The sequence below is a fragment of the Haemaphysalis longicornis genome, unplaced genomic scaffold, assembly GCF_048455015.1.
Source record: "Haemaphysalis longicornis isolate Haplotype H1 unplaced genomic scaffold, Haemaphysalis longicornis Haplotype H1 scaffold_4, whole genome shotgun sequence".
NCBI lineage: Eukaryota > Metazoa > Arthropoda > Arachnida > Ixodida > Ixodidae > Haemaphysalis > Haemaphysalis longicornis.
The window spans coordinates 26,832,425-26,851,798 of NW_027526361.1; the positions used below are offsets into that span (position 1 = coordinate 26,832,425).

Sequence of the window (19,374 nt, forward strand, 5' to 3'; positions counted from 1 at the left end):
GGCCAGGCGTCCAAATAATATCGTAGTAATGATGGCAGTGACTATTTAATAAATCTGCTGTACCTTTATTCATGTAGTTCAGTATAAGTTGCCTGCATGCTTCTTGAGAATCTGTGAAAATGATCACCGGGAGTTCTGTACCATGCGGACTATGCGGTGTGAAGGTGTCGTGGTATTTAATGGCTCTGGCGATGGCGTGGAGTTCAATGCTTGCTGTGTTGATGTTGGCGCCACTTTTGAGAATGCAGGCTACTGCCGGATGAAGGTCTCTGTTCAGCACTACGATGCTGTGCTTGCCTCGGCTGGAACTAATATCTACATAATATATTGCTGGGCTTGTTGGAGATCTTTTCACAAGTTTCTGTAAAAAATGAACTTTTTGCCGTCTTCTGTCCTCATTTCTTTCGGGATCCATATTCCTGGGTAAAGGGGCGACTTTGAGTAGGTCTCGAGTTTTGCTGTCGAGAAATGGGCCCTTGACTTCCTGTGGCTCGTTCCGAGGTGTGGGATCAAAATTGATGCTGCTGAGGGTGTTCCTTTCTTGCTCTGTTGACCGAAGTCTTTGTGTTTGGTTTGCTAAATGAACTGAAACGATCTCATCAATCGTATTGTGAGTACCTGTCCTAAATAGGGCCTCATTGCTAGTCGACATTGGTACTCCTAAGGCAACCTTGGTAGCCTTTCTGATGAGCGCCTCTAGCTGAAGTTTTTCTGTTTGTGATGGGTTTAGGTACGGGAGATGCTATTTAAACCTGGCAATTATCAAAGCAACCATCAGTCTCAGGGCTTCCTTCTCCTTCAATCCAATGGTATGGTTTGTCATTCTTTTCATCATGGGAAGGATCTGACTGCCTTGCTTCCAAAGTTGTTGAGTTGTTGTAAATTACCTGCCGTCTTTCTGGATGCGGAGCTCCAAGACCTTAATTTCCGCTTTTGTGGGATGGGGATTCGGGTTTCGTTTCAGCTCCTGGGGGTTTCGTTTGGTATGCCTCGTTAAAAGAACAACCTCTGATTTCACAGCGGAACAATGGATGCCTTTTCTTTTAGCCTCCGGGACAGAGGGAGGAGAGTGGGGGACAGTCTATGTCGCGTTCGTCTCGTCCGTGGCTCGACAGCTACAAACGCTGCTCCAGTCCTGTCCCGACCAGGGGATTGAGTAGGCGCTGGAAAACCAATCGTCAGAGGCATCCGGTCCCGTGGGGAACAGGAAGTCTTCCAGTGTGGCTTGGTGCACCGATTCGCTTGGAGTGCAGCCCGGAGTTTCTCCCTCGCGGTGTCATGCTGGCGGCAAGAACACACTAAGTGCTCGAGTGTCTCGGGCTTTGGGCAGTCGGCACAGGTGGGGAAGGCCCGGCGGCCCCGTTGGTGCAGGCGGGCTCCCACGTTGCAGCAAATAAGACGCAGGCGCAGCAGGAGCGACAGGGCGTCTCTGCAGATCCGTCCGGGCAGGACCGTGGGGCGTGGCCACTGACCACTCGGGCCTCTGGACGCATGGCCTACACCACTCGTGTCAGGACACTCCTTGCAGCGTCGAATGAAACCACATCCCGGGAGGCTGAGACCACTGCCTCGCGAGCACCACCCTTGGCCAGGGCGTCTGCAACCACGTTGCCCATAATGTCCACGTGCGATAGCAGCCACTGAACTCTCAGTGAACACCCAGGGGCTTCCACCGCATGGGACTGGCTGGCTGGTCGGCGGCGCGCAGACGAAGGAGGGCCGAGCGGGAGTCAGTCAGGATGATGGCCTCAGAATCTGGGTGTCCTGCTCTAGAAGAAGATCCGCGGCCAAGTGGAGTCCAGCCAGCTCTACGGAGGTGAGGGAAACCGGCCGGTAAAATGAAGGCTCTGTGGGCGGCTTTCCGACCTTCAGCGTCGGCCTGACAAGTGCCACCCACCAAGAAGGTGGAAGGCTGCTCTCGCTCCACACCCGATGGACGAGATGCAGAAGCGGCTCCAGCTGGGTGACGTCCAGGTGTAGGAGAATCTGGTACGTCACCCCGCTAATGTCAGGGGTGCTCCGCCGCTTCCAGGGTGGCCTGCAGCTCCCTGAGTGTGATGTCTCCAATGCAAATGGCCACCACTTGCGGGTCCTGGGGGCGGTTGCCAGGTGTAGGCACACCGCTGGGACACCTGTGTGACGTCAATATGGCACAGCTGGACTATGCCCGAGGGACTAGGGCGGGGCAAAATGGGGCCTGCCTGTGTTGGCCACGTGCAGGCCGCAGGCTGTGGTAGCATCCAGCAGCTCTCGTCCCCGCGGGTGGTGCGGGGGCTGCCCCAGGCTGGGTTGTGGGCGTTCAAATCCCCGCACACGATAAAGTCCGAGGCCAAGTGGTCCCGTAACCGCCCCACTGCTGTGGCATCCCAGGGCCGCGATGGGCGGGCGTTGTTGCGACTTGCGTGGTCTAATCCCACCGCGGCGACCAGTTGTTGTGGCATCCGGGTTTGAGTATCCATCTTAGTAGCGCGAGTGGTGACCGCAGACGTTGATCAAGAGACCGATGCTTGCTGGTGAAGGAGAAAAACTTTATACACGTATTTACATGATGACTACAAGTTTGGATGCTGTGCCTCGAACGAATCGCACAGCCAGCAACAGTAACACACGGCGGCTCGCAACACCACCTTTTTGTTCAAGCCAAAGTCTGTACAGCTCTCCTGGGGAATTCGACTCCCAAATGTCTGGTACAATCACAGACCCACAATCTCGGGCACATGGGCTCCGCCATCGCGCAAAGCCGTCCTGGTTGCTTGTCCACGTGACCACGAGGGAGAGGATGCGATGGCACCGCTGGTACAGGGAGACCTTTTTTCCAAGTACGAGGCGCGCCTGGGTCCCTGCCTCCAGCGACCATAGGCCCTTCGACGCCGCACAACCCATCTTGGCGCGGGAGGTGGAGACGATGCACCCAGACCCCAGAGTCATCAGCGGCCAAGCTCCACGGGTCCTGCCTGGCCGCATCAGCAGGGAAGCCCGCTCCATACTCCTCTGCATGCGGCTCGATTGCTGCAACGTGGCAGCCCGCTTGCACCGACAAGGCCACCGGTCGTGGCCCACGTGGGCTGACTTAATTCCCAGAACCGGAGACCCTGGAGCGCCTGCTCTGCTCCTGCCGCCAGCACAATGCCCCGCAAGCAGAGCTTCGGGCCGCACTCCAGCGTCTCGGGCTGCCTAGCGACACCCTGATCGACCTAATTTTCCCGATGGGCCCCAACCCCATCCAGCGGGAAGCATTCCGACTTCTCCTGGCCTTCCTCGAGGAGACGAACCTCATACAACGGCTGTAGCCGAATGCCTGCCGGCCAGCCTTACGCACTTTTTATCTCTTTCTTTCTCTCTCTCTCCCTATTTCTTTATCCCCATTTTTTTCTCACTTATCCCCTTTCATTCCCCTTCTCCACTTCCCCCGGACTGGGTTGTAAGCTGGTGAACTCCAAATGAGTTCAAAATATCTCCAGTCCACTTCTTTTCCACTTTCTGTATCAATAAATCACTCTCCCTCACTCACTCACTCACTCACTCACTCGCCGATTACGAATTTTATAGCCCGAGCCTCCGAAGTCTTCTCCTTTCTTGTCTCTGCTGTCTCCATTCATCCGACTCGCACGTGCGGGAATGGCTCGGGGAGTCGCGCGCCCGAACTCGCCTCCCTCGTTTCCGCTGCAGAGTGGAAGGGGTGCGGTTGACGCAGGGTTGATGAAGCGCTGTATTCAATGCGGATTGGCAAGTGGCATGATCCGATACCGACGAACGCGCTAATTAGCGCCGAGGCCCGAACTTGGGTGTGCCGGGTCCGCAACCCGGTCATAACAACGTAGACGTTGGACACAGTTGTTCCGGTAACTTGCTCGCTAGCACAAGCGATAGAACTGAATTTTCCAATCGTGAATTTTTCTCCCAACGCACAGCATGTCGCAAGCGATATGAGTAGAAGAACTGCCGTCCTCCCTGAGGAGTTTCGTGTAGATTGTTAAAAACAGCGCGACTGGTATAGCACGTATGATAATTATCTCAAATAACATTATTTCGCATATGAGGCATTGCCTGTCGCTTACACTGCCCCATTAAAACGTAATAAATCCTCACAACCGTGAGAGTCTACTTGCTTCCATGCCAGTTACCGTATTTATACTTTCATATTCCTTTCACTGTAAGCGATTAGCACGTTAGCGGTTAGCATATTCTTTGTTTGTCCGCCGAGACATCACAAACCTGAGACCAAGGTTTTTGAACAATACATCCCCGCATTGAACCATTTAGCCAGTTATCATAGACACATTATATTTGCAGAAACTCACGTACAGATTTCGTTGTAAAAATCCTCGGGCACCCAATTCTGCCCATGTGGTTTTAAGACGATTCATTTGATTATGAGGATTAACGCGCCGACGCTACACAGGCGATGAGGCGCGCCGTAGTGGAGGGCTCCGGATTAAATTTGACCACCTGGGGATCTTAAACGCTTTAAGACGAAAGGCCATCGATAATCACACTTCCTGACTGCTACACTGTCCTTGCGTCTCTTCCTTCGCTTCCGTTTCTTCGCCTTTTGACGAGAGTTACTCCGACAGGCATTTTGGTCGCAACTGACGCGGCAACTTCCCCTCAGCAAGAGCTCTAATCCGTGTGCGCCTGTTCTATTCACGGGACGTCACGTTCGCCTGTCACAGGCCACGCACCAGCCTAATTCTTGTTCTGTTTGGGCACGGGGCTGGGTTAGCGCAGTGGTTAGCCAACGCCGCCTGTATAAACATTGCCTAACGCGTGAGCGAAAAATGGCCAAACAGCCACTCTCCTGTTGCTCTCTCCTACCCTTCCCCGCTCCGTAGCCTTCCAGCGTGCTTTCGTGTCCGCCAGCCAGCGCCGCTTCTCGGAAACTATGCAAAATAGTGGAAAGTTTCTTTAGCGTTCCCGAGGCGGCGCTCCTACGCCTTCTTGTTTTTCACCATGTCTGTCTGTCTTGGTCTGTCACTGATAAAACTTCCTTTGTCACGAAGCATAATCCCTTGCGCTGCCGCAGGCTGATGCCGGCTTTGCGCGCTTATCTACTCGGATCACAGGCCCTGAAATTTTCTTAGTGGGGCATCCCACCTCTATCCCCTCCGCATTTAGGTATTGTTTTGACCCCGCTGTTCGCACTCCGAATCGGTACGCACTTCTAAAATTGAGTACTGTACTGTAGAAGCGCCCGGACAGCGTGGCGGGATCCCAGCTGCTTATTCTTTTGTTTCCTATAATTTTCTGAAGTTTACAAGCACGTGATATTTTTTGAAAGTAATCGTAGAAGTGAGCGCCTGAACAAAAAACGTGCACGCAATTTTTTCTTCTCTAAATACTCCAGAAAGAAAAATATCAGTAAAATAATGGCTGCCCCATCCGAAAATATCGTTTTTCTGTTAGCTATATGTCTACCCGACAATCAGTATGTTCTTACACTATTTCAGCCCGCCTCCGTCTTTATCTTTGGAAAAATGCAGCAAGTATGAAGCGAGCGACACGTTTAACGAGATCCCCAAGTGCGCCACAGAACTAGCACCCCGTCGCGGCTAAGATGTAAGCGAAACGGCCCTTGAAGCCCAACAGGCAAGTTGACAGACACACGTCGTAGAAGTGGGTGCAGCGTTCGCGACTCGCGAGCAGTGACGTAAGGCGAGATGTCCGCCGGCACGCGCCACATAGCGGATCAGTGCCTGAACTAAGCGTCCCTACCCTTCCCATTGAAAAGCGCGCGACGCGTCAGGCAATGTTAATACAGGCGGCGTTTTCGGCGCACGATAAAGATCCCCAGGTGGTCAAAATTAATCCGGAGCCCTCCACTACGGCGCGCCTCATCGTCTGCGTTGCGTCGGCGCGTTAAACCCTACAATCAATCAATCAATCAATACAGGCGGCGTTGGGTTAGCACACTTGGTTCCTGCTGTATAGCGAACCAGGTTCAAATCCCACTCGAACGCGAATGTGTTTTCATGTACAGTAGACTCGCGATAATTCAATCTGATAATTCGTACTTTCGGTTGATTCAAACAAAATTCAAGTGTTTGGTTGGCCCGCTATTCTTTCAATGTATTTAGAAGCCTTATTTACCGTTTCTAGGATGCGAATTATTTAAAAAAAAACGAACAGGCCTCAAAAAACGTCTAAACATGATTGACCGCCTACACCTGTCGAAGCGGTCAAAACCATGCGCACCACTGTCGCAAAAAAAGAAAAAAGAAATCATGCAATCACGTGTCACGTGTCAGTAAAAAAATAAAAATAAAAACGACATGGTGGTTACGAAAGTGACGCGAACGGCATTGGGCTTGTGGACCTTACGCCTCTGCTTTCTGTCTACTTTGTACAGTTAGGGTTTAAAAACTCTCAAAAATTGAACAAATGTGAATAAAATCAAAGCCTATAATCATAATGTGTGTTGTTAACTTGCCTATAGTCAATTATATGAAACCTTCGGATAATTCAAACAAAATCCTGGGGTCCCTTCGAGTTGAATTACCGCGAGTCGACTGTATTTGTTTACGCTTTACAGTAATCGCCATTTTTGTACCATTCGTGTTGACGAGAACAGTCACTTTTCGCGTTCGATTAGACATATAAGGCTTTGGCCTAAATAGAGGAAATCAATACTGGCCCCGGGTGCATGAAAAGGCGAGGAGGGGGGAGGAGGGGGGAGAGCAGTTTCGATAAGCGAGATCGCAAAGGGGCGTTCTGAACAGCACTATAACGGCACCAATGTGTGCCACCTCCACAGCGTGTCCGGCTCCCCTTCGAGGTCGTTGTGCGCCTGCCTTCGGTTCGGCCAGGGAAGACTCACCTGGTGTGCGAAATTCGCGGGACGGCCTAAAACTCAAACGCGTGTCATTTTCGCAGCTTTATGAACCAAACGTTTATTAATCCAAATTCAGTAGTTTCTGAAAGGCCCGGTACGTCCAAAATTACAGTTATTGTGATACCGGCATTGTTTTATTACATAGATGGCCTCCATTCTCATACCACTATTCGTTCTTCCTAAAAAGATGACATTCGGATCGTAACAAATTGCTCGCTGTACGCAGGTGTAGGGTGCATATAATAGTGGATTTTTAGAGGCATTGGATCTAACGTATGCGCGGAATTTCAGGTGCGCATAAAACGGAACTGAAGGGGTGTGAAGGACGCGAAAAGGGTATGTTAGGTGCAGGCATTGAATTTTTCACAAATATTTGAGAAAATGCTGAATTGCGTACTAAGTTAGTGCCGCACACACTAAATAAACGACGGCATCTTCACGTTGTGTGGCAAGATTGCCATGGAAATAAAACATACTCGAGCTTTAACAGCGGCCGAAATTAGGATTATAGGTTAACTCGGCTGGAAGCTGACTACGTTCTAAATCGTTATTGAGTAAACCCTTATTACAGGCAAAAGTTTGAGGTTGGGGAATTTATTTCAACGTTCTGGGACACATCAACCAAACCGTTCAGCTAGATTTCCGGGATTCATGAGGAGCCGTGACGCTTCGAATGGGTTTTCTAGGTTCCTTGGGTTTTTGGCGCTGGGGTATACCTACATAACAGATGGAGTACAGGCACAGTTACTCCCCCATGCTTGCTTTTAAGTACGAAGTATTCTTTGCCTTGGGAGAATTACTCGCTGTTACCATCCATATATAAGAATTCCTGGACACTTTTAGGAAAGAAATATTCTAGTGCGACTAGCGTGAGCAGTGCGAATATAGTTGGAATATTCCATGCATGTGTGTGTGTGTTTCGGTGTCTACGTGTGTGCGTGCGTACGCGTGACGCACAGAGTGAGTGTGCATGCACGTGGGCGTGCGGGGAGGGGGGGCGGTGCGTGTTGGCGTTTGCGCGCGTGAACGTGTGCGTGTGTGTATGTGTGTGCGTGCGTGCGTGTTTTCACAAATTTCCTGTATGAATCCGCCCCTCGTTACGAAAAATAATTTTCGCGCCTTTGTGAAAGGAGGGCAGCAAGACACGCCGTTATGGCCTCTTTAAAGTTTCCTTTGCATGTACAAACTTGCATTGAATTTGTGCAAACAATATAGTTTAACCTTGTCATGTCTAAACTTTTAATACTGTAAATGTGTGTGCAAGCTGACTATGTAAATTTACCGGCACTACCATTTGCAAACTCACGTCTATGTAAACTTGTGTAAAACTCATGTCGCACAAACATGTGTGTGTAAACTTGTAGTGTGTGCGTACACTTGTATTGTAAACTCGTACTTGTATTGCACTCGGAAGGCTGGTTGAACCACTTCGAGAATACATCAGGACTTCAAAGCTGTCCCTACCCCGTAAAAACGAAAACAATTTTAATTCCCAACGAGGAGATGTCCATGAGTTTAGTAATTACAGACGCATCATCCCACTCCTTGTTGCGTACAATTGTTTACCAAAGTAATAGTTAACCGAATGGGTGGCACCGTAGATTTCCAACAACCGAGGTACCACGCTTTAGTTAGAGCAGGCTGTTGAACAATAGATCTCATTTATGACATCAACCGGATAATAGAGAATTCTGTCGAGTTTAAGAGGACAGACAACCGATTTTTGTCGCGTATATGTTCTCTAGCTCATACGAAAGCCAGCGTTTAATACAGCCCGGTCACCACAAGCAATTTTTAAACAAATCGGCGGAAATAATTTTCATTTGGCAGCAAACTTCCTGAAATCGGAAGGGTGGCTGTTCGTAGTGTCGAAACTTGGCACTACACTATGTGTCCCTGTCACGTGACCTGCAAACCTAACAGCTACCTTAACTGCTGAAACGTTTATTTACGTATTGAAAGCCTTTTAACACGAGTATTTGTACAAGGTTAAATTGTATATGTATTTCTAAACATTATTTTGAAAATTCTAAAGACACGTTTCCCGCCGCCGCTGGGTTGCTCTCAGTGTGGCTGACTGAGCCACCATGCCCAGAATCAACGGCTGCGTTCAGTAAACAGACCCAGTGAAGGAGCTTTGACGATTCTGCCTCAGGCAGAGGCGTTTGTTCTGCCAAAATATTTGATTTCAGTTTCCAAATACGCCAACGGCAGCTGAAAAAAAAAAAAAGAAACGTCGCACCCGGGCAGAATCGAACTTCCCACCTCCACAGCGAGTATTAACTCTAGGCCACAACGTGAAGCCAGATTCTACCTATCGTCTATCCCAACAGATGGCGCATTCATGCACAATAGACCGCTGCATTAAAAAAACACATAACGGAACAGGGGACTTTAGCTGGGACAAACTTTTTTAGCTGGGGACAAGTTTTTAAATATCGTTTTTCATTTGGCATACAGGCAAAAAGTATGTTGCCGAGCTACTCTATGTCATGGTTGCCAGCATCATTTTTGGGAGGGACACATACGGCTCGCATATCTAAAAATTTCGATTTAAAAAGTTCTAGGGCGTTATCAGCAAAACCGTTTCTCGTCAAGGTGCTTTAAGTGATGCCCTTTCATTTGGGATAGAGAATATATACTCGTCAAAAATTGGTTGTCTGTCCCTTCAATGAATCCACCGATAAGGCACGTATAGGTTATGAAGAAGCGTTTGATTTGTGCTCCCCGCCGTAGTAATACAAACAATTGTAGGACCAGAGAGCCGAGAAGAAGCCCGCAGAACTCTCAGAGGTCATATACGAGGAATGTACAAGCACTATAACGCTTCCTGTTATAAATGGAGTTGAGCAAGGAAATTCCATCCCACCGAAGTAACTTACAGTCCGTCTAGATGAGGTATCTAGTAAGTTTGATGGGGAAAGTCAGTGTACGACTTAGGAAGACTATTTAAGCCACTCGGTACTTGCGGTTGAGATTGTGTTGTCCAGTGGTTCGGGAGCAGTCCTGCAATAAATATTTCAGGAAGTGCGCTGGACCTTAGTCCTAAGTTTAAACATGAATAGGAATACGTCGAAAGGAATGACAAAGAAACATGCAGAAAGCTTCCCTTTCAACTGAGGCATTGAACCCCCAGAAATGGTAGAATTAGCGTCACTAGATAATGTATCTTATCTAGTGACACTAGGTGGAATAATACAATTATCTCGGACAAGTTGGGAGTGCCAATTCAAACGACGAGAAGGAAATCAGGCGTAAAATTACTTGGGCGGGAGAGCATTCGGCGCACAATATGAAGAACGAACGGTAGATACCTCCTGTATTAAGAATAAGAGTTCCCAACCAGTGCGTTCCCCTGGTACGTAAGAAAGTTTCAGAATTATAAATACTTCGAAATAAAAGTTAGGTCAGCCCAAGGAGCCATGAAAAGCAGAATAACGCGTAGGGATACGAAACGAGCTTCTTGTATTGAGGAACAAATTTGGGCAGAGGGCTTCCGAGCCCAAATAAAGATGAAATGAAGTTAGGCCGGGCATGCAATGGGGGTAACTGGCAACCGGTAGATTACCAGGGTAACGGATTGGCTACCCAGATATTGATTGATTGTAGGGTTTAACGCGCCGACGCAACGCAGGCGATGAGGCGCGCCGTAGTGGAGGGCTCTGGATTAATTTTGACCACCTGGGGATCTTTAACGTGCGCCGAAATCTCGTTCACACGTACCCAGAGGTTGGACTTGGTAAAGAGGGGTGAGTTACGGAAATTCGAGTGCGAAAAATGTATTCGTATGGCGCGGGAAAGGTCAGGTTGCAAGTCTAACTGAGCGCCCTTCGTCCTGTCGTGGACCTAATGAGGATGATGGTGATTATTACTATTATTGTTCGGAGCCTACGCGAGCTGTGGGGAACATGAACAAGCATAAGTCACTTAAAGATATTGTAAGGCGGCGACAGATGAGACTAACCATGTGGTGATGAAGCTATATTTACATGAAGGGAACTATTTACGTGCAGCCATAACTGAGCCCGGGCTGGCTGCGCACCAAGCTTCGTCGTTGTCGTCATTTCTTTGTGGGCCATGGAGGCGCGGGGATTGTCTTGTCCAATGACGATATTTTTTGTGCAGCTTTGTATCTGTCTAAGATGGAGCTGCAAGTGGCGGTTATAAATCCGAGCCGAAACTGCTCACTTTGTGACATAGTTTGTTTTTTACAAATATTCTCCTCTGCACTGAGCTACCACTGTTGAATCTAGCCTCGTGATCCCGAACCGCAATGGGATCCTTACATTCGATTATTGTCCAGTGATTAGTATTGCAGTTTAGAAGTTCTCCGTCTCTACAACTGAGGGAATTTAGTCTGTTATTGTGCCTCGAATTGCGCATTCGGCGCAAACTTTAGGCAGTTATAAGCTCCAGGCTTACATATTTTTGCTCCTTGCGCTAACACGTACGTAAATTGTTCTGAGAGAAGTGATAAAGGGACGAATTCTGTTGTCTATGCGGGGACACATTTAACTCGCTTTCAGTGTAACCTGTGGCGGATAGTGTGGCGTCTTCGAATTTCTCAATCAATGTGGGAGCTACCTTGACATTGCGTGGTTCTTTTTACTTACTGCCACCTCGTTCTTTTGCAGAATACGGCGGCCGGTGGAAGATGGTGCATTATTTCGCCAAGAGGTTTTTCAGCCCCGCTATCGTGTCACCGTACGTGGACACGGACCACTCACTGAGGGTGTTCATTGTCAACGACCACTCGGCGCCTGTGGAAGCAGCGGTGCTCTCGATTACACAGTACAAATGGACCTCGTTCACACCAGTTGAAACAACCACGGTCAACGTCACAATGGCAGGCACCACCTTTCGTTTCCTCCCCTTTATTCTACACGCTTAAAACTGCGGTTTTCCGTTCACTACCACACTCACTCTTGAAGCGAGTACATTATTCGCTCTCATTTAACGCTCACACTCGCCTTCGGCCACCCATGACATGTGGTGTCCTTACTCATCCGTCGCACGCAGCTTCATCAGCTCCCGTGATCTTTTAAGTTGATAGACGGTTTCAAATGTGAAAACAGGTGCCTCGTTTGTAATTTTATTGCAGCTTTTAAGTTAGTGTTCAAAGCATGGAAACGTGGTGTGCTGTCGACGCTAAATGTTTTAAATATTCTTTCATTTTTCACATTTTCAAATGGCTGGGATGCACTGCAGAACTAGCTATTATTATATGCACGGTTAATTAAAATTAAAATTTACATTCAATCGTCATGGCCATATTTGTCATGGCCCGAAGTCGTCCATGTGGTTCGCCTAAAACCTTACCACTCAAGATAACTGATTTTATTTTGTTTATTCGGACTGTAGTTCTATTTAAGCATCGGGTCGATGCACTCTTCGAAGGGGGGGGGGGGGAGGGGAGGGGAGGGGGGGGCGGAGGGGGGTTAATTTCGCGAACCGTGCATTGGGTTTGTTTATGTTTTTCGTTTACCACCCGGCTGCGCCGGTCTGTGTTATCTCTGCGCAAAGTGAAGCGCGTGTGCCATTCTTTATTTCTATGTCGCACGTGTTATCTCTTTTGACAGAGAGAGCGTTTCGAACTAACGTCCACAGCCCAGAATAATCTTCTTTCATCTACAGTGTTCTGGGTGTAATTCGACGGTTCGAGAAACACTCGCGCCCAAAGATAAATGCCCGCGGAGCAGGCGCTGCGGCATTCGATCCACCGACACTCGCCTGCGCACGTCACTTTGTTGACTGCTGCTTCGCAACCTCTGTATTCGTTGAGTTGTTAGGGGAGCACAAGTTCGCTCCAATAAACTTGTTTTCCCTTCAAGACAAGTGCGTCATCTGTGATTTCGTGACAATATGCTCTTCATTTTGTCACTTTAATACCAAAAATAAATTTGCGGAATTTGTGAGTTCAACCTTAAAAATCGGAAAAATGTAGGCCAGAGTTCAAAAGGGACTTTTTTCCGCTTTTTTCCACCAGCCTGAAGCTGCCTCATTGGACGCCTACAGAATCAGGATGGATGAAGTATGGAAACGTGGCGTGTGCGAGGGCGCCACCTGTTTCCTTTGGTTTACACTCAGCGACCCCACCAGCAAGTCGCCTCTGACACCGGACAATTTCTTGCTGCCCATGGACCCGAAATATATTTCCCTGCCGGAGGCTTCAATAAACGTACGCATGTCTTCCTTAGTTATTTGACAGTGTTCTAGCTGTTTGATATTGATTGAAGTACAGCGAAACCTGTGTGATCCATATGAGGCATCAACAGTTAAGGGGAGAGGGCGGCGGCTGATCCATCCATGTATTTCTCACAAGCAAGTACAGCAGAACCTCGTTATAACGAAGTAGTATCGTGGCAGTAAATTAGTTCGTTATATCCGATATTCGTTGTAACAATATGAGTAAAAATTGGCTTCAACAAATACGCAATCTGGATAGCGCGAAACTCTTAGACACAAAAGCACTACATGCTAGACTTCGAACCCAGTATAAACGAGGTAATCGTTCCCTGTCTCCTTGTGGCATTTCAAACTAAATGGATCAGAGCACGACAAAGCGAAATTACAACACTACAAAATCTGTTTGACAAAACAGGCTTGCGTTCTTATTTATTTGTAGTAGGATGTGATCTTCGCCAGGTTTCTTTACACAGCACGGAGCAGGATGAAGTTTTCCACATTGTACCCGCTCGAAAGGGCTTTTTCTCCTTCCGCAATTTTGGATGTCGGGGGTGGATGTCGGGAGCCTTCCTCGCATATTTCTTCGTTATAGCCTATATTGCCCGCTGCTGTAGAGGCTTCGTTATAAACAGAATACGTGTCACTGAAATAAAGCGTGGCCAACCAAAGCTCGTATTTAGTTTGCTATAGCCGATGATTCTCTATATCAGTGTTCGTTATAACGAGGTTCAACTGTAACACGGTTTAGCAGCCATATTTGCGACCCCCTTCCTTAAAAGGGCTCTGAAAGCAACATAGTATTTGGTATTTATAAAGGCATTTTGACATCGCGTAACATCCTGGGCATTTGTATGGTACAACGACAAACGGAATTCAACGCTTACCCCCTGAGGGTATGGCTTCTTTTGCAAATTACGCCATTAACTAACTAGTACATCGTTATTGTGCTACTTGTGTCGGTGACAAGCCCTGTGACGGCATCTTTTCTCTCCTACTGCTCTGCAGGTGTCGTCTGTTCTGGGGCCGACGGCGTCGCCATCGAAGCCGGATGTGAAGACCTTCGAAATTCAACTCCGGACAGACAACATCGCGCTATTTGTTTGGCTTAACGCGCACAGCGTTGCGGGTCATTTCTCCGACAACGGATTCCTTATGAAGGATCGCGTGTACACCGTGCAGTTCTACACACGCGAGAACGTGACCGCGCACTCGTTGGAAGAAGCACTCACAGTCAGTTCACTTAAAGATTATGAGGATGTTAGAGGCCGGTCTCTAGCCTTTAATAATGAAGAATAGGTGACAATTTTATTTAACCTTGTGCATTAGGATGAACACGTATGCAGGTCATTGATGGTTCTAAGCCTGTACCTTTTTACATGTTTTTAATGATGAATCGCTACTGTCATTCGGAGTTATGTTCGTGCGAGACATCGCGGCTCCTTATCAAGTCTAAATTTAAGCCACTCACTATTCGTTTCATGCAATAAACACTTAAAATTCCTTTCCCAGTTATCATTCGCAAAGATTCTATTTATCGTTGTAACTAGAGATAATAGACGTTTCGGGGGTGCCGATACCACTCTTGCTGTGGTGATTGAGATTTCCCTGTGGGTATGTCGTGGCTACGTGGAGAACGGTTCACGAGGTCCGGTGCTGCGGGATACTGGTTCTTGCTGTCACACTGACCCGAGATAACCAGCATAGCAGCTGTGGTCATGCACAAACCGGACATTTTCAAAGACTGTAACATCTGTTGTGACTGCACTACTCAGCTTCGCTGGTCAACCACCTCCGCAGGGAGAATGGGCTTGAATTCTATTCTTTTCAGTCCTGTTTTTTTAAGCAAATAAAATTCTTCTGTGTGTTCTACTAATTTTAGGGCTCCCATAAGCCCACAAACAAAAACTATAGGTATTAGTGCAAGATAATTGAATTATTATTGAGGCTATTAAGACATCTGGAAATTAAAAATGTTGGGTGAAAATTTTTTTTGAGCACAAGCTCTTAGACTCCCGCTCCTGTGGTTCCGTGGAGCTGTCGTCTCGAGGGCACCGAAGGCAGACGAGGTAGAGCGAGAAGGAAAGCGGAGGAAAAAAGTACGGCGTAAGTGGGAAGAGGATGGCACTGTGCCTAGGCCGCGTGAGACCTTTGTGGGGAAACGTCGCCTTGGTGTCTAGTGGCGCCCGAGAAAGGACTCACAGAACCAGGAATCCATGAAATGAAGTGTCTTGTTCGTTCAAGTTAACGAAATGCGCAGAATCCCAGCACCCGTTGCGTGCTACACGTGCGTCGGTCCTTCGTCGTCCTCTTCGTTGCGTGCTCATTCGAACGACGCGACATTTGCGCGGGAGGTTCGAACATGATTTACGACAACATGCTCGGCGGCGGCAGCGCGCTGCGAGATAACGCCACGCAGAGTAGCGCGCACCGTCATGCGTTCGCTGATCCCGTGATCACTTCCTGAGACGCAGCAGCTATGCGCCGTGACCGAGAAGACTGCAGTTTGCACTGCGCACAACTTTCGCATTATCGAGTATCGTAATCCTCAGGCAATGTTTTTTGCGTGTTTTTCTACATTTTATGACCACATGAGCCTACAAACAAAAAAAGAGCTGCGTAGTACACATATTTGTAGAATTACAAGCTAGGTAATAAGACTAGGACATCTGTTTTTTTAGCGCCAACGTCGTAATGTTGCACTCACTCGAGCTTTTTCTTTTTTGTAGCTTCTAGCTACGCTAAAACGTCACGATGGCGACGTCTATCGCAATAATCATCCTTCAAGTACAATACATCAGAAAACTGGGAGTTTTAGTTTGGTTGTCTATGCACTATCGCAATTATCATCCTTGAAGTATAATTCACCAGAAAACTAGCAGTTTTGGTTTTGTTTTCTATGCGCTAGAGGGACTTTTATGTGGTGGCGTCAATTGACACCACCAGGGGCGAAAGGGTTAATGCGTTGCATTCTTAGCCGAATGCCCCACAGCTAGGACCATGTAACGCCCTGCATTTCCACAAAAATGCAGATTTGACGGAAGTCCCACCTGTAATCGTTATAACAACGTAGATGGAGATATTTGGGCGAACAGATTTTTTGAAAACGAAAAGACAGAAAAAGATAGAGTGAGTGAGTGAAAAAACTTTAGTGAGACAAAAAACAAAATTTTCCCAAAAACTATCTCACAAAATCAAAAACATGCATCTTATACACCTCCCCCAAAACCCGAAGACAAAAAAAAATCTGGAAAAGAACGTTCGAAATATGAATAAAAAACCAGCGAAAATGAGCGAACCGTGTAACGCCGTGCATTTCATAAAAATGAAGATTTGGTGGAAGTAACAAGTTTAATTGTTATACTGGCGTAAATAGAGATAATTGGCAGGGCAAAATTTTGACAAAACACAAACTGATGCGACAAAATCAGAAATATGCATTTTTACGTCTCCCTTCAAACCGACTACTAAACAAACAAAGTCCGCAAAAGAACGTAGAAATAATCGACCAGATCTTGGTGAACTCCCCAAGATGGAGCAAGTTTCTGCAAACGGGTATACAAATATGTTAGAAATAATATAAGAAACAGACCGACCCGGCACCACGCCTTGCATCTTCGGAAAAAAATATAATTTGCGAAGTAAAGACACTTCATCGCTATAATCGTATAAATTTATTTCATTGATGCAAACAAACAAAAAAACCTTAAAAACAGTAAAGTTATCCAACGTCTTTCGCTGCTTATAGCCATATCTGGCTGTAAAAAACTCAAGCTTTAGCAAGCGGCATAATGGTTGGTTGTCGGGTTTAACGCGCCGACGCAACGCAGGCGATGAGGCGCGCCGTAGTGGAGGGCTCCGGATTAATTTTGACCACCTGGGGATCTTTATCGTGCGCCGAAATCTCGTACACACGGGCGTTTTTGCTTTTCGCCTCCATCAGAAAAGCGGCCGCCGCGGCCGGGAATCGAACCCGCGACCTCGTGCTCCGCAGCGCAACGCCTTAGCCACTGAGCCACCGCGGCGGGTCAAGCGGCATAATAATGCTACCATTAGTAGACAATTCTCGAATTTCTGCAGACTTTTTTTACGATATTTATTTATTTATTTATTTAGTATTTTTGATTGTTTATTTATTTATTATACCCTGAAGGCCATGGACATTGAAGAGGGGAGTGGGTATTACAATATGTACAAACTACAAACAAAAATACAGTGCATGTGTTCAAATACAAAAATATAGATTATTCCGATTATACAATGTTAGCTAATGCTTTATGAAACAGGTGATTATCGCGCATGGAAACAATATCGCCGTGAAGGCGGTTCCATTCTCGAGATGTTTTGGGAATGAAAGATTTAGCAAAATATATTGTGTTGGATGAATCAACTCCAACTTTATGATTATGGTCAATTCGACGTGATATGTACTAGGGCTGTGAAAGCAGTTCATCATGAAACAAAGTTAGGCGAAAAATGTAACGTCGTGATGCCAAAGATTTGAGGTCAATACTACTTTCCATAATCGTTAAGTGTAACGACGATGAAAAGTACTATTGACCTCCCAGTCCTGTTATAATTTGATAGAATGAATCGGGCTGAATTATTCTAAGCAAGTTCAAGTGCAGTAAGTAAATTGTCATGAAACGGATCCCATATTAGTGTTTTGTATACAATTTTTAAAGAATACTGGGCTGAAGAAAAGTTTCGACGTAAATAACCTAGCATTCGGTTTCCCTGGTTAATAATGTATTCAATGTGTTGCGTCCAAGTTAAGTTTTTAGTGATTGAACACCTAAGTACTTATAAGACGAAATGATTTCAAGTGGTATATTGTTCAGGTAGTATACGGGCATACAACTAGTAGTTCTTGATACACGCATTACTATACACTTAGTGACATTATGTTCCGTTAACCATCCTTTGCACCAGTTACTTACACTAGTTAGATCTTATTGGAGAGGGTAGGAGTCGTTGCCAGCAGTTATTTCCCGAAAAATTACGCAGTCGTCGGCAAACAAATGAACATTGCAGGATATAAGAGAAGGCAGATCAATAATGTAAATAAGAAACAAAAGAGGTCCCAAAACAGATCCCTGGGGGACCCCAGAGGAAACCTGGCTGGGTGGAGATTTATTATCATTAGTTGAAACAAATTGCGAGCGATTATTAAGGAAACATTCAATCCACTTTATAGTGGTGTCATCAAGTTGCAGTTTGCTTAGTTTTTGCAGTAGCAGCTTGTGGCACACCTTGTCAAAGGCTTTGGAAAAGTCTAAATAAACACAGTCAGCTTTTGATGATTGGTCTAACATGCGATGTAACTTGTCAGTAAAAGATATTAACTGTGTTTCGCATGACAGAGATGCGAAAACCATGCTGCGCTGATGTAAAAAACGAATTTGATTCAAGGAAACTGACTAAATTTGTGAATATGATATTTTCCAGTAATTTACAGCAGTAATAGTTAAAGGTATAGAGCTGATTGGCGGGCGAGGTTTTTTGGCCAGATTTGAAGAGGGGAACCACCTTCCCTATTTTCCATTAAGCATGTATGTCAAGGTTTGCGATACAAATGAAGATTTATCAGCTTTTAGTGCACATATGTAAGCGTGCTAATCTGTAAGCGTCCCATCGTGAATCAGTTGGCGATTTTCTGACAGAACGATAAAGGCGCTTCTTACGGTTAGACAACCTTTTCAGGTGGGCGTTGTACCATGGGGCGCGAGGATTACACGTGACAGTGCGTTTCGGTATGAATTTTTTTTGTTAGATCGTGAACTTTACAGACAAAAATGTCCCAGTTAGTTTGAACAGAACGATCATCAAAGTTTGTCAGAAAAGTATCAAGAAAGACGGATAACTCATGATTATTAGTAGAGGCCGGATTTTTAGGCACCAAAAAAGCACGTTTTAGGCGCCAAAAATAGGCGGCAAAAACAACGTTTTAGGCACTAAAAAGAATAAAATAGGCGCAATAAATGTTTAGATAAATGCTAATAATTTCAAGTGAAGACGTGAGCGAACTGTAAGCACGACAGGAAATCCAAAAATGTCATTGCTATGAGGCCACCATGGCAGTAATAGTTCAATTCAATTCAATTCAATTCTTTATTTTTCTCTCATAACAAGTTCTATACATCGAACGTAGACGTGGAATTGCCCCGTAATACCTCTGGGCTAATGGCGATCAATTGGCTTAATTTCACAAGCGCATTCCTTACATACATGTTCAGATGCGAAAGTCACTCAAGCGTCGCATATTGTGAAACAGGCAGGAGAAACAATACTTGAAATATAGTAATACTGATTTATAAAAGCGCAAAGTTATGTCTGCCTGACGCAATTCAATTACAATAACG

General features: G+C 46.5%; 1 protein-coding gene across 3 annotated transcripts in view; it reads left to right on the forward strand.

Moving 5' to 3' along the window:
• The window catches only part of LOC144178393 (beta-mannosidase-like), a 275,102-nt gene extending 260,218 nt beyond the window's left edge, over window positions 1-14,884 (forward strand). For all 3 annotated transcript variants that reach the window (XM_077706204.1, XM_077706205.1, XM_077706203.1), the window contains exons 16-18: window positions 11,464-11,675; window positions 12,816-13,007; window positions 14,021-14,884. In XM_077706204.1, the coding sequence (XP_077562330.1) occupies window positions 11,464-11,675; window positions 12,816-13,007; window positions 14,021-14,311 (695 nt within the window). In that variant the 3' untranslated portion in view covers window positions 14,312-14,884. The remainder of the gene's footprint in view (window positions 1-11,463; window positions 11,676-12,815; window positions 13,008-14,020) is intronic.
• Window positions 14,885-19,374: the final 4,490 nt, after the last annotated feature.